At 46.1% G+C, this 16,298-nt stretch overlaps 1 protein-coding gene across 3 annotated transcripts in view; it reads right to left on the bottom strand.

The window, feature by feature from the left end:
* Window positions 1-16,298, bottom strand: part of CEP85L (centrosomal protein 85 like) — a 229,008-nt gene that overhangs the window by 58,369 nt on the left and 154,341 nt on the right. For all 3 annotated transcript variants that reach the window (XM_038767385.1, XM_038767401.1, XM_038767393.1), the window contains exon 4: window positions 1,136-1,257. In XM_038767385.1, the coding sequence (XP_038623313.1) occupies window positions 1,136-1,257 (122 nt within the window). The remainder of the gene's footprint in view (window positions 1-1,135; window positions 1,258-16,298) is intronic.

Genomic DNA, 16,298 nt, shown 5'->3' with positions numbered 1-16,298 from the left:
GAAGGCAGAGGGGAAGGAACCAGTGGAGAGTGAGAGGTTGAAGATGGAAGTTAAGGAGGGGAGGAGGGAAGGGGTGAGAGTTTTCATAAGATGAGAGGGAATGGGGTCCAAAGCACTGGTGGATGGGGTGGCACTTGAGAGGAGGGAGGAGATCTCATCTGAAAATACGGCTAGGAAGGATGGGAAAGTAGCGCAGAGAATTGAGAGTGGGGGGGGGATGGGGAAGGGGGAGGGGTGACTTTGGGGAGCTCACACCAGATGGTTTTAACTTTACTAATGAAGTAGGTAGCCAGATCGTTGTGGGTGAGGGATGGAGGAGGGGGAGGAAGGGGGCCTGAGGAGGGAGTTAAATGTCCGGAACAGCTGACAGGGGTGATGGGCGTGGGTGTCAATAGGAGAAGAAAAATACAGAAAAATAGTATTAAACAAAACTCCTCATCACTGGCTTTGAAGCACTCAATCACCTCTCCTCCTCCTACCTCACCTCGCTACTCTCCTACCACTACCCAGCCCACACACTCTGCTCCTCCAGTGCTAACCTTCTCACCTCAATCTCTTCTACCTCGCCACTGACCCCTCGCCCACATTCTGCCTCTGGCTTGGAGTGCCCCCCCTCCTCAAATCTGATGATTACTCACCCCTTCTTCAAAGCCTTTTGAAGGCATATCTCCTCCAAGAGGCCTCCCTGACTAAGCCCCCCTTTCCTCTTCTCCCACTCCCTTTGGCATTGCCCTGACTCGCTCCCTTTATTCTTCCCCGCTCCTAGCCCTTCAGCACTCGTACACATCTGTAATTTATTTATATTAATGTCTGTCTCCCCGCCTAAGCTATAAACTCATTGTAGGCAGGGAATATGCCTGTTTATTGTTGTATGGTACTCTCTCAAATGCTCAGTACAGTGCTCTGCCCACAGTAAGAGCTCTCTAAATATGACTCAATGAATGAATATAACAATAAACAGATATTTCTGCTGCTGACTGCCGACAGAAGATGAATCCCATGGAGAACCTTCCCTGAGCAAACCACCCGCCCCTCCCGATGAGCTGGGAGATGGAGTCAACCGTCCCTTCGCAGTCAGGCACCCCGCAATATAACCACCATGTGCGACCGCAGAAACAGAAAATTCCATACTCACCGATCAATGACAAGTTCCTTTTGCTTCAGCAGTCCTTCTTTGATTTTTAGCAGGGACTCCCAGTTACCAAAGTCTTGGTAGCCAGAGGCCAGATGAGCCTGGCGAGATGAGCCGGTAAGAGCCTGCAGAGAAATAGTACTCTTATTGGAAAAAGCCTACAGAATGGCCCAGGAGCCTTGTTCTGTTTCTGAGAAGCCCAAGTGAGAGATTCCCATCTTTGGAAAGTCGGGCAAAATCATTTTCCTACATTTAAATGTGCTTCTGGTTCAGGTTTTCCCTTCTGTGGGTGAATGCTAACATCCTTCCTGGGCAGGGATCATGTCTACCAACACTCTTGGAGTTTCCCAAGTGCTTAGTAGAGTGTGTTGCACACAGTAACAGCTCAATAAATACCATTGACTGATTGATAAAATGAAAACATTAATCATGGCGAGAAGTGGCAGCAACCTAGGTACACCTCAGTTATCTCATCTGTAAAATGGCGATTAAGACTGGGAGCCCCATGTAGGACAGGGACTGTGTCCAAAATGATTAGCTTGTATCTACTCCAGAGCTTAGTATGAAGAAAGCGCTTCACAAATATCAATCGAAGCCTGCTCACCACAAGTATTAAGAGGTTAGCAGGGCTCAGTGGAAAGAGCACAGGCTTGGGAGTCTGAAGTCATGGGTTCTAATCCCAACTCCGCCACTTGTCAGCTGTATGAGTTTGGGCAAAGTCACTTAGCTTCTCTGTGCCTCAGTTCCCTCATCTGTAAAATGGGCATTAAGACTGTGAGCCCCACATGGGACAACCTTGATGATCTTGTATCAAGGTCAGCGCTTAACAAACACTATTATTATTACTATTATTATTATTACATATCATCATCAACAGCAGCAGCAGCAATGATATTTACTGAGCACTTTAGTATGTGCAAAGCACTGTACTAAGTGCCTAGCACAATACTATATAACAGAGTTGGCAGACACATTCCCTGCTCATAAGGAGCTTACAGTCTAGACAGGAGACGGACATTAAAATAAATGATGGATGTGTATGTAAGTGCTGGGACCTGAAGGTGGTGTCAGACATTAATATAAATAATTTATACTATATACTGGGGGCTCTTCCAATTAAATGTTTACTAAAAGTCAAATCTTGCGGGGGGGGGGGGGGAAAGGGAAAGGAAAATCAGTCATCAACACCATCACTACCATTTCACACTGTCGGCCAATTTTTTTCCCAAAGAGGTTAAAGTGCATAACAGAGATCATCACACATTGTCGTTCATCACACCGTTGTTGTGTGAAAGGCACACAGAGGTGAAACGATTTGCCGAAAGCCCCCCTACTGATCAATGGTGAGAAGCACCGTGGCCTAGTGGATGGAGCACAGGCTTAGGAGTCAGAAGGATCTGGGTTCTAATCCTACTCTGCCACTTGCCTGCTGTGTGACCTTGGGCAAGCCACTTCACTTCCCTGTGCCTCGGTTATCTCATCTGCCAAATGGAGATTAAGACTGTGAGCCCCATGTGGGACAGGGACTGTGTCCAAACTGATTAGCTTGTACCTGCTCCAGTGTTTAGTCCAGTGCCTGGGACACACAAAGTGCCTAACAAATGCCTTTTTTTTAATTAAAAAAAAAGCTGTGGCCTGGAAAGGGGCTTCTGAAGCCATCCCAGAAGTCTTGTCATCATGCCCCAACACCTGCTAGAAGTCCATGGCAGAAGCTTAGTGCATGCAGAGTCTGGGGTAGAGAGTCAGCCGATGGCATAAAAGACAGTTTCTAAGGAATGCTTTAAATAATAATAATAATAACAATGGCATTTATTAAGTGCTTACTATGTGCAAAGCACTGTTCTAAGCACTGGGGAGGTTACAAGATAATCAGGTTGTCCCATGGGGGGCTCACAGTCTTAATCCCCATTTTACAGATGAGGTAACTGAGGCTCAGAGAAGTTAAGTGTCTTGCCCAAAGTCACACAGCTGACAATTGGTAGAGCCAGGATTTGAACCCATGACCTCTGACTCCAAAACCCGCGCTCTTTCCACTTAGCCACGCTGCTTCTCTAAAGAAAGGTTGCCTGAAACAAAGGATTTACAGAAGTAACACTGTCGCCTGGCTCCGAGGGTGAGGGAATAATGATGCAGTCAGGGCTCAGAATTCCTTTCTGGGACATCAGTGTGGCAGGGAGTTCGTTTGTTGTCAGTTGTGCATCAGTCTTTTCGTCCCACCCACGTACATGGATAAATGGTAAAATCCTTAGAGGCAAGAACCAGTGCTTCTGTTTTCATTGTATGCTCCAAAGCATTTCCCGGGACAGCGCTCTGCTCACAGCAGGTACCCAGGGCAACACCCTGCATGTAAAGGAAACTCAGCAAATTCTCATGTGCTTACTTCATTGCTCTGCATCATCATCATCAATCGTATTTATTGAGCGCTTACTATGTGCAGAGCACTATACTAAGCGCTTGGGACGTACAAATTGGCAACATACAGAGACAGTCCCTACCCAACAGTGGGCTCTCTGCACAAAGTAAGCACACAGTAAATACCACTGATAGATGATGATGATAGATTCACACTGTCTTTAGCATAAAGCTTCAACTATTAAGGCCAACAGGGTATTTATTCATTTAAGCACATACACTCTTTCCTTCAAGGAAAGCCTAAACTATATATGCTTTGACCATTCTTTTCAACACAACAGAAACAGGATAATAAGAAAACCAATTTCATTTATTAGGAGTGTACTATACTCCAAACACTGTGCTCAGCTCAAAATAGATACAAAATAATGAGATTGGACGGGGGCTCACAATCTAAGAGGAAGGGAGGACAGGGATTTTAACCCCGTTTTACAGGTGAGGAAACTGAGGCACAGAAGTGAAATTGTAAGCTCAGCGAGGACAGGAGCCATCTCTGCCTACTCTGTTATACTTCCCCAAGTACTTGGTACACTGTTCTTAGCACAGTTAAGTGCTCAATAAATACTATTAGTACAGTGCTCTGCACACAGTAAGCCCTCAATAAATACCATTGATTGATTGATTCATTCGCTCATTCGTCAGTGACTTCCCCAAGGCCAGGCAATCGCATTTATTGAGTGCTTACTGTGTGTACAGCATCGCACTAAGTGGTTGGGAGAGTACAACAGAACAGGATTGGTAGACACATTCCCTGCCCTCCAGGAGCTTACAGCCTAGAGACCACATAGTAATAGTAATAATAATGGAATTTATTAAGCGTTTACTATATGCAAAGCACTGTTCTAAGCGCTGGGGAGGTTACAAGGTGATCAGGTTGTCCCACGGGGAGCTCACAGTCTTAATCCCCATTTTACAGATGAGGTAACTGAGGCACAGAGAAGTTAAGTGACTTGCCCAAAGTCTCATAGCTGACAAGCGGCAAGAGCCGGGATTTGAACCCCTGACCTCTGACTCCAAAGCCCATGCTCTTTCCACTGAGCCATGCTGTTGGGCCCGGATCTAAGATTTCCTGTCTCCCTGTCCCATGTTCTGTCTCCTAGGCCAACCTACCTCCCAGAGGGAAATTGGGACCCCCAAAGCATGAAGGAAATGACTTTAGTTTGGCATGGCCCACTCTTATGAAGTCACCTGACCCTCACCAACCAAGTCTCCCAGCCCTCCCACCCCCCACCACACCGCTCCTGGGATCGCTAGCCTCCGGTCATGATCAGGCCCTAGGCTGGAACTGAACCATCCACCATTAAACAATCCCTATCCCCCACTCGCAAAACATACAATTCTGTAAAAATGTGCTTCAGAACCAGTCTCCCAGTATAAAAATGGGACAGCCAAGCGCTCTAATCTCAACTGTCAGGAACCAATGATTCACTGATTGATTACAGACCAGGCTTCAGAATACGTGAGGAAAACCTGCAATTCGCCAAACCAATTTTCCATCTGGGGACAGCATTAATTCTGTTAAAACTCACCATGTCGACATTAAAAGAATCTTCAAACAAATCCCGTGGCCTAGCTGTTCCAATTAACCAGTGCCAGACACCTAATTATTTTCCACTTCCCAAGCCCAAGTTGTTTTTTGGGTTTCGTTTTGGGGTTTTTTTTTGGTTTTTTAACTATGAATACTTGATAAATGTTGCCCAGAATAACCATGGCACACTTTTCTAACACACTGTGCTGAATGCTCCCAGAGCGGGGGTTGGAGATAGTTTCCATTGTGAATGATAACAGCCAGTTGGTCCAAATACAATGAAGGCCTTCTGTTCCCTTAAGCTGCCCATTATACTACCTCAGCTCCCTTCCAGCCACGCTTTCTGCTTCATCCATTCCAAGGCCTCGGCCAGAAACCCAAATCAAAATCACTCAATGGCATTTATTCATTCATTCAATCATATTTATTGAGTGCTTACTGTGTGTAAAGTACTGTACTAAGTGCTTGGAGCAGTACAATATAACAACAAACAGATGCATTCCCGCCCACAACAAGCTCACAGTCTAGAGGGAAAGATGGGCATTAAGCCCGTTGTGGGCAGGGATTGTCTCTGTTGCTGAATTGTACTTTCCAAGTGCTTAGTACATGCACACAGTAAGCGCACAATAAATATGACTGAATGAATGAATGAAATACATAAGTAAATAAATAAATTTATAATAAATAAATTACAGATATATACATATGTGCTGTCGGGAAGGGAGGGAAGATGAATGAAGGAGCAAGTAAGAGCAGCGCAGAAGGGAGTGGGAGAAGAAGAGAGGAGGGCTTAGTCAGGGAAGGCTTCTTGGAGGAGATGTGTTTTCAATAAGGTTTTGAGCACTCGCTATGTGCAGAGCACTGTTCTAAGCATGTGGGAGAGTACAATATAAGAGAGTAAGCAGTTCCCTGCCCATAACGAGCTTATAGTCTAAAGAGGGAGATCCAGATCCCCCTTCTAGACTGTGAGCCTGTTGTTGGGTAGGGACCATCTCTATATGTTGCCAACTTGTACTTCCCAAGCGCTTAGTAAAGTGCTCTGCACACAGTAAGCGCTGAATAAATATGATTGAATGAATGAATGAAATCAGTGGCATTTATTGAGCACTCACTGTGTTCGGAGCACTGTACTAAGTGCTTGGGAGAGTACATCAATCAATCAATCAATCGATCGTATTTATTGAGCACTTATAAGAGAATTGGTAGACACATTCCCTTCCGGCAAGTAGTTTACAGATAATCCCAGGGTTGAACCCATCCGGCTCTGGCTCTGTTCTCTCTCCACGGTCCGGTCAGTAGAGAGCCTCCATCACAGCTGCAGCATAGTTAACGCCTGACACCCACTGCTTTGGCTGGGCCCCCATCTCCCAAACATTTCCTGCCCCTACTCCCCATTTCTGGGCTCCCCCATCAGCCATCTGCCCGCAGGAACCACCGCTGATATGGGAAACTAACCAAAAAGGCCTTGAGGGCTGATTTTCACCAGCAGCAGCATGGCTCAGTGGATAAAGGACGAGCCTGAGAGTCAGAAGGACCTGGGTTTTAATCCCGACTCCGCCACATGTCTGCTGCGTGACCTTGGGCAAGTCACTTCACTGGGCCTCAGTTACCTCATCTGTTAAATAATAATAATAATGACATTTATTTAGTGCCTACTATGTACAAAACACTGTTCTAAGCACTGGGGAGGTTACAAGGTGATCAGGTTGTCCCACGGGGGGCTCACAGTCTTAACCCCCATTTTACAGATGAGGGAACTGAGGCTCAGAGAAGTTAAGTGACTTGCCCAAAGTCACCCAGCTGACAAGTGGCGGAGCGGGGATTTGAACCCGTGACCTCCAAAGCCTGGGCTCTTTCCACTGAGCCAAGCTGCTTCTTCAAGCAGCAAATGGGAATTAAGAGTGTAAGCCCCATGTGGGACAGGGACTGTGTCCAATCTGATTAACTTGTATCTACTCCAGCGCTTAGAACGTTTGGCACATAGTAAGCGCTTACCAAATACCATAATGATTATTATTTCAGGGGTCTTCACAGCTGTCTCCCTCCTATACATCCACTCTCTTTTCCCACTACATCCCAACTTCTGTTCTTCGCTCTTCCCTAGCAAATGTCCTAAGTGCACTGAGCTCTGCACTCTCCCATCTCAAACACCTGCTCACACCCCTCCCCTGCATCTAAATTTGCCACATCGCAATTGTCCCCAACTCCTGGTCATGTCTCTCCACTTGACACTTCAGGATACCATATATAATCATAACAAAAATATAATTATGGTATTTTTTAAGCACTTACTATGCCAGGCACTGTATTAAGTGCTATCAATCAATCAATCATATTTATTGAGTGCTTACTATGTGCAGAGCACTGTACTAAGCACTTGGGAAGTACAAATTGGCAACATATAGAGACAGTCCCTACCCAACATTGGGCTCACAGTCTAAAAGGAGGAGACAGAGAACAAAACCAAACATACTAACAAAATAAAATAAATAGAATAGATATGTACAAGTAAAATAAATAAATAAATAGAGTAATAAATATGTACAAACATATATACATATATACAGGTGCTGTGGGGAAGGGAAGGAGGTAAGATGGGGGGGATGGAGAGGGGGACGAGGGGGAGAGGAAGGAAGGGGCTCAGTCTGGGAAGGCCTCCTGGAGGGGGAGTGCTATGGGGGGGAGGGGGAATATAAGCAAATCAGGTTGGACAGAGTCCCTGTCCCAAGTGGAGCTCACAGCCTTAATCCCCATTTTACAGATGAGGTAACCGAAGCAGAGAGAAGTGAAGTGACTTACCCAAGGTCACACAGCCGACAAGTGGCAGAGCTGAGATTAGAACCCATGACCTCCAGATCTGCAGTTCACATATTTATTCATTCCTTTTAACGGCATTCGTTTTGCGCTTACTATTTCAGGTGCTGTACGAAGCGCTGGGGGTAGATACAAGTTCATCAGGTTGGATACAGTCCATGTCCCTCCTGGGAATCACAATCTTAATCCCCATTTTTCTGATGAGGTAACTGAGGCCCCGAGAAGTGAAGTGACTCGTCCAAGATCACACAGCAGACAAAGGGCAGAGCCAGGATTAGAACCCAGGTCCTTCTACTACTGCTACTTTCCATTTCCCCTATCTGTAATTTATTTCAGTGTCTTTCTCCTCCCCCTAGACTTGTAAGAGGGCAGGGAATTGTGTCTGTCAAGTCTCTAGGTACATACCCTCCCTAAAGGTTTAGTTCAGTGCTCTGCATGAAGAAGGTGCTCAATAAATACCATTAATGGATTGGTGCTAACTCCTTGAGGCCAGGGCCTAGGTCTTTTATAACCTGGTGTACAGTTCCCAATCACCACACACAATGGACAGGGAATGTGTCTGCTTATTGTTCTATCATACTCTCCCAAGCGCTTAGTACCCAGTAAGCACTCAATAAATACGACTGGCTGACTGACAATGCCCAGCCATCAGAAGAAAAATATGCTCTATATGCTTAACTGAAAAACAACCAAAAGAGCCCTGCAATTGTCCTTTTCATACCGGATCAGTCCTCTGAAAATCACCAATAAAGCAATTAACTTAATTTGTGTGTTCCAGTTCCATTATCTAAATCTTGGAGCTGCCAAATGATAAAAGATTACCTCAGTTATTTCAGCTGAGAAATAAATGGCCAGGAGGAAGATTCCGGCTGCCCATTATTGTTAGTGCCAATTAGAGAAAAGTGAATGAGCGATTCTGGTCAGTTGATTTTGGTACAATTGACTATAAAGGGGTTTACAGACCATAAACACTATAAAATCTGGAAATGATTCCTCAGCACAATAGCCACACCGTTTTAATTGAAGGGATTCATTTTCAGGGACTGATCGGATGCCCCATTGACAATCAGTCAATCAGTGGTATTTATTGAGCATTTACTGCATGTAGAGCAGTATACGAAGCACTTGGGAGAACACCATACAACAGAGTTGGTAGATGTGTTCCCTGCCTACAACAAGCTTATAGTCTAAAGGGGGAGACAGATATTTATCATCATCATCATCATCATCATCAAGCATATTTATTGAGCGCTTACTGTGTGCAGAGCACTGTACTAAGCGCTTGGGAAGTACAAATTGGCAACATATAGAGACAGTCCCTACCCAACAGTGGGCTCACAGTCTAAAAGGGGGAGACAAAACCAAACATACTACAAAATAAAATAGAATAGATATGTACAAGTAAAATAAATAAATAAATAAATAAATAAATAGAGTAATAAATATGTACAAACATATATACATATATATCAGTCACTCAGCATGGCCCAGTAGAAAGAGCTCGGGCCTGGGAGTTTGAGGACTTGGGTTCTAATCCCAGTCCTGCCACTTGTTTGCTGTGTGACTTTGGGCAAGCCGCTTAGTCTCTCTGTGCCTCAGTTATCTCATCTGGAAAATAGGAATTAAATCCTATTCCCTCCTACTTAGACTGTAAACCCCGTGTGGGGCTGGGACTGTATCCAACCCGACACACTTGCACTTACCCCAGAGCTTAGAAGAGCATAGTAAGTGCTTAACAAACACCATTAAAAAAACCCAACTCAATTAACAAAATGATATTTACTGAGAACTTACTGTGTGTAGAAAACTGTACTGTTTGGAAGAGTACAATATAATAGAGTTTTTACTGGTATTTGTTAAGCACATAAAAATAACAGTAACAATAATAATAATAATTGTGGTATTTGTTAAGCACTTCATCATCATCATCATCATCATCATCAATCACATTTATTGAGCGCTTACTGTGTGCAGAGCACTGTACTAAGCGCTTGGGAAGTACAAGTTGGCAACATAAGGGCACTGTACTAAGCACTGGGGTGGATACAAGCAAATCAGGTTGGACACAGCCCCTTTCCCACAAGGGGCTCACAGTCTTCATCCCCATTAGACAGATGAAAGAACTGAAGCACAGAGAAATCAGGTGACTTGCCCAGGATCATACAGCAGACAAGTGGTGGAACCGAGATAAGCATCCCGATCCTGCTGACTGCGCCAAGCACTGCGCTAAGCACTGGTGCGGACACAAGGTTATCAGGCTGGACACAGTCCCTGTCCTGCGTGAAGCTCACAATCTAGGTAGGTGTGACTAGAATTTAATTCCCATTTTCCAGCTGAGGAACCTGAGGCCCAAAGGAGTGAAGTGATTCTGTCCAAGGTCACGAGGGGCAGAGTTGGGATTAGAACCCTCTGCTTCCCAGAGTTGGTTCACCTGATCCCTGCCCATGAGGGAGAGGGAGAACTCTGTTATCAATACCTCTTTCTGTTCCTTCCAGGGCTGCTGCCAGAGTGGGTGGAGGCGCGGAGCGTCGGGTTGGATGGAGAGTTGGGGGGGCTGCTCATGGTTTTAATATTCTTAAAATGAGACAGCCACAGCTGTTCTACATAGGTGCCGTTACGCAGGGATCTGCACGGGAAAAACACCACCCCACCCCCGCCATTTACGCCTAGAATCGGCTGGCGATGCACGGCCACCCCGTGTCTCGGAAATCTAAAGTGGATTTTGAAAGAAACAGATAAAGGAAAGATAGAGTGCAAATTATTAACAGATCTGCCATGTCCCTGTGCAAGCCAACAACTGATTAAGTTTCTGCATGCCGGGAGAGATGAAGGCGTGTTTGCACAACACGAGAAGGGGTTATAAAAGGCAATTTCTTTTCACATTACTCTGTGGAATTCTCTCAGCTCTTCTTTCTGCCAGCAGCAGTGGAAAAGATTTGGGTTAAGGATGTCTCTATATGTTGCCAACTTGTACTTCCCAAGCGCTAGTGCTTTGCACACAGTAAGCACTCAATAAATACGATTGATTGATTGATTGATTCAGGAGAAGGAGGCTTCCTTCCCCTGGATCTGGGCATCACAAGAGACAAAAGGCAGATCGGTGGCCAGTGCTCCCAAACCCGGGAGCCTATCCCATCTTCACTGCAAACTGGAGAACCATGTTCATTCATTCAGTCATATGTACTAAGCACTTACTATGTGCAGATCACTGTACAACAATAAACATACACATTCCCTGCCCACAATGAGTTTACGGTCTAGAGGGTGGGAGACAGACATTAATATGAAAATAAATAAATGATAGAATAATAATTATTATTCGGCTATTTGTTAAGCGCTTACTATGTGGCAGGCACTGTACTATGCACTGGAGGAACTGTACTAAGCACTGGGCACTGTCCTAAGTGCTGGCATACCCATCCTCTGCTGGGAGAAATTCTCTGTCCCTCTTCCCTCCTCTCTCAATTTCTTCCTGTCCTCAGTACAACTCACTATCCCCATTTGCTTTGATCTCATCTAGTGGGCACAGTCCATGTTCTAGCCCTATTAGGTGGCAGGTATACTACAATAGACACCTGAGACTCAATTGATTTGCTCTGGTGCTTTGAAGCAGCATGGTCTAGTGGGTAGAGCACGGGCTTGGGAGTCAAAGGCTCTGGTTTCTAATCCTGGCTCTGTCATGTACCTGCTGGGAGACCCTGGGCAAGTCACTTGACTTCTCTGGGCCTCAGTTACCTCATCTGAAAACTGGGGATTAAGACCGTTAGCCCATGTGGGACAGCGATTGTGTCTAACCTGATTAGCTTGAATCTACCCCAGTGCTTAGTACAGTGTCTAGCACATGGTAAGTAACAAATAATAATGATGGCATTTATTATTATTATTATTATTAACAAATACCATCATTATTAAGCAGCACGGCTTAGTGGAAAGAGCACAGGCTTGGGAGTAGGAGGTCGTGGGTTCTAATCCCGGTTCCGCCACTTGTCTGCTGTGTGTCTTTGGGCAAGTCACTTAACTCCTCTGTACCTCAGTTACCTCATCTGTAAAATGGGGATTAAGACTGTTAGCCCCACATGGGACAACCTGATAACCTTGTATCTATCCCAGAGCTTAGAACAGTGCTTGGTGCATAGTAAGCACTTAACAAATACCATTATTATTATTATTAAATATCATTAAGAAAAAATTGGGCTCTCCCACTTAGTGCACTAAGCATCAAATGAGTTCCAAATAATGTTGGGTGAGGATGACAGCGATGAGAGCACCTGAAAAGTTTTAAAGGGGACTTTAGCTCTGGAAAATCAAGGTCTCCTCCTCCTGGAAACCCTCTTTGTGGCCTGTAGTAACAGTACAAGTAAGAGCATTTTTATTAAGCACTTTCTGTGTGCAGAGCACTGAGGGACACCCAACTGTTGGAGGGGAGGAAGAGAAACAGCTTGCTAAAGAGTCTGGGTATGAGCAGGCAGAGAGATGGGAGGAGAACCATGAAAGAACAGTATCAGTGAAGCCAAGGCAAGGTAATGTTTCCAGAAGGGGATGGTCCACAGTGTCAAAGGCAGCTGAGAGGTCAAAGAGGATTAGGATGAGTAGAGGCCGTTTGATCTCACTAAGCCCTCCTTTCCTCTTTCCCCCTCCCTTTAGTGTCACCCTGACTTGCTCCCTTTATTCTCCCCACTCCCCCACAACACTTATGTCCATATCTGTAATTTATTTATTTAATGTCTGTCTCCCCCTCTAGACTGAAAGCTCATTGTGGGCAGGGATCGTGTCCGTTCATTGTTATAGTGTACTCTCCCATGCACTTAGTACAGTGCTCTGCCCACAGTAAGCACTCAATAAATATGATTGAATGAACGATGGGCTGAATAAGAAGTAGGCCACTGGTGACCTTAGAGAAAGCAGTGAAGTGTGGAGTGAAGGGAGTCGAGAAGAGAATTGGAGTCCAGCTCCAGGGGGTGGCCAGTGAGGCCTTCCCTTTCTTCTCCGGTTTTTCTTCCCCTTGATGGCTCACTTCCCCTTGGCTCACTACGATGCCGAGTGGAGCAGCTGGGTTAAAACAGTAGGAGGACTCGGGGCCGCTCTGTCCGTCTGCTCTGGGGCTGGTTGAGCAGCTGCTGGAGCAGGGATTTCCTGGTGATTAGGATGGGGTGGGGGGTTCTCTCAGGCTGAACCAGGAGCTTGACTCAAAGGCCCAAGGGTCCATGCCCCCCGAAACGCACCTGCACTGGGAAAGACATCTTCCCACAAACCGCATGAGGCTTCAGCATCCAAGGGTTCACCTTCTAATAATAATAATAATAATAATAATAATAATAATAATAATGACGGCATTTGTTACACACTTACTATGTGCCAAGCACTGTTTGAAGTGCTGGGGTAGATACAAAGTAATCAGATTGTCCCACGTGGGGCTCACAGTCTTAATCCCCATTTTACAGATGAGGTAACTGAAGCGTAGAGAAGTTAAATCACAGAGCTGACGAGTGGCAGAGTCAGGATTAGAACCCATGACCTCTGACTCCAAAGCCCGTGCCCTTTCCATTGAGCCACGCTGCTTCTCTCATCCCCCTCCCCATGCCAACTTTTTCGGTGGAGATGGCAGCCTGCTGTTCAGAGCTACTCAGAGCCCACCACCTAAGACCCTAGGGTGGCGTTAGCAGGGTGAATGCTTCAGTTTGGCTGCGGAGGTGAGACAGCACAGCCCAGGCTACCTGAGCATGGTCAGGGAGGGTCAGTGGGAGGGGGCTCTTCCCTGCAGCAGGTCTGCATAGCATCAAGTGAGGTCTCTGCTTTTGCATTAGGGAACGCCAGGAAAGCCTAATAGTGGCCTGAATAGTCTGCCAATTAATGCCCTCCATCTAACCTAATGATGAGAAGCAGCATGGGACCTGGGTTCTAATTCTGCCTCTGCCACTTGTCTGCCTCGTGTCCTTGGGCCGGTCGTTTAACTTCTCTGGGCCTCAGTTATTTCACTGGTAAAATGGGGATGAAGACTGTGAGCCCCAAGTAGGACACGGACTGTGTCCAACTGGATCAGCTTCTATCTACCCCAGTGCTGAGATCAGTGCCTGGCACATAGTAACGGTTAACAATGACCTTTTAAAAAAAAAATGAGGGAATCACGCACCTCAATTTAGGTAGAAAGGTCCCAAAATTCAAAGGCTCACCCTGCCACCCACTTTGACTTCCTCGGGACCCAAATGGGCCCCAAAAAGATGAAAGAAAAAATGGTGAGGTCTGAAGGGAGGGGTGCTGTGGAGAGGGGGACAAATGCTCATATCTGCATGCCACCTCCCTCCCTATTTAAGGGAGGAGGAAGCTGAGGAGGGGGAAGAAGGAAAAAGACCGGGATGAGGGGAGGGGAGGGGAGGGGATGGGTCCCAGTCACCCTGCAAGTTCTAGGCCTGTGACTGCAAGGCAAACCCTGAATCCAGAGCGGGGTAAGCTCTAGATGCAGGGGGGCCAGGGACTGCCAGGAAGTTGGAACTGCTGGGGTGGAAAGGGGGCAGAGCAAGTAGGCGACTGCAGCCCCTCACCCTTTTTCCTCCCTTCTTCCTTTTACCCCCTTCCCCCTCTTCTCCATCTGGTTCTGTCCCTCTTGTCTGATTCCATCCCAAGATAACCAGAGTAGGCGCTCAGTCAATACCACCGACAGACTGATTGTTCTTCTCCTCTTCTCCCATGCCCTTCTGTCGCCCTGTCTTGCTGCCTTTCTTCATCCCCCTGCTCCCAGCCCCACCACACTCATGTCTACATCTGTAATTTATTTATTTATATTAATGTCTGCCTACCCCTCTAAACTCTAAGCTCATTGTGGCAGGGAATGCGTCTGTTTATTGTTATATTGTACTCTCCCAAGTGCTTTCTACAGTCAGCTGTACACATTATGCCCTCAACAAATACGGCTGACTGACAGATGATGGGGTTTCTGATCATCTCATTTTAGGAGCCTATGGAGGCTGCAGGGGTGGAACTATACTGAGAAATGACCTGGCACTAAAGACAGCTTATCTGCGCTGTAAGAAGCAATCCAACAAAATAACCTTGGTTTCTGCCTCTTGTTTGTCAGGGGGAGAGGAGGACGCGGGCCCACGGCTCTGCCAGGGGAGCCCCACGTTACTGTGAGCCGCAATGCTCCTCTGGCGGAACAGATTAGCTTCTGCGGCGCGACCTGCTCTAGCTTATGCCAAGCCGAGAAATACCGACGAACCGGAGAGAAAAGCCCAAACTGTGTAAAGATGTTTTCCACGCTGTTAGGGCTGGGACTCTTGCCACAGTGGGACTGTGGGTAAAGCGAGGGTCAAAGTAAATATCTTTGGTGTCACCGCAAGTGACATTGAGCCACTGTGTTGGAATTTTCCACTGATAATTAGGGCCTTTCCTAAGTTTAGAAACACTTGAGGCAAGTGTTTAGGGTCCCTGCCCAATTTCGCTTGTGTTCTGTATCCACTGGGTAAAATGGCTTCTCTACCCGACTGTGACGGAGACAAGGATGTTTGCCCTTCTGCACGGTTTGGGGAACACGGCAGAGTGACTAAAGTACCTGCAAAGGCATTTAGAGAAATAGTGGCAGATAAGAGAGGAGTTTCTTTCACATCCTGCCTCTGGCCTGGGAAATGCTTTCCTTTTATATCCGACAGATGATCACTCTCCCCACCTTCAAAGCCTTATTAAAATCACACCTCCTCCAAGAGGCCTTCCCTGACTAAGCCCTCATTTCCTCTACTCCTCTCTCTTTAGAGTCACTGTTGCAAATGGATTTGCATCCAACCTTCAGCCCCACAGCACTTTATGTACATATCCATAACATATTCACTTATATTAACGTAAGTACTTTGTGGGCAAGGAGCGTGTCTATCGCCTCTGTTGTATTTTATGCTCCCTAGTGCTTAGTACAGTGTGCTCGATAAATACCACTGATTGATTGATTCCTTTGGGCCTGAATTCAGAAATCATTCCTAAGAGTCCCAGTGGGAGTATCAAAAATCAGCAGAGGTGGCATAACAAAAAGTTAAAGAGACTCATACAATCTGCCAGTTTCTGCAAGATTTCCACCTCTGCCTTTGTACCAGTGACTTGCCCAGCTAGGGGAGAGGGGGCTCGGGCATCCGCTCCCGATCAAGTTCGGGCCAGGGTGAAGGTGCCCCATTCATTCAGTCATATTTACCGAGTGCTTCCTATGTGCAGAGCACTGTACTAAGTACTTGGAAGGGTATAATATAAAAATCAACGGACATATTCCCTGCCCACAGTGAGCTAACAGTCTAGAGGGGGAAACAGATATTAATATACATAAATAAGTTATAGATATGTCCATAAATCCTGTGGGTATGGGAAGGGGGATGAATATAGGGACAAAGTCAGGATGACACAGAAGGGAGTGGGAGAAGAGGAAAGGGGGGGCAGTCA

Source organism: Tachyglossus aculeatus, chromosome 2 (assembly GCF_015852505.1).
Source record: "Tachyglossus aculeatus isolate mTacAcu1 chromosome 2, mTacAcu1.pri, whole genome shotgun sequence".
NCBI classification, from domain to species: Eukaryota; Metazoa; Chordata; class Mammalia; order Monotremata; family Tachyglossidae; genus Tachyglossus; species Tachyglossus aculeatus.
Note: the sequence above shows the minus strand (reverse complement) of the source record. Positions and strands in the feature narration are given on the sequence as shown.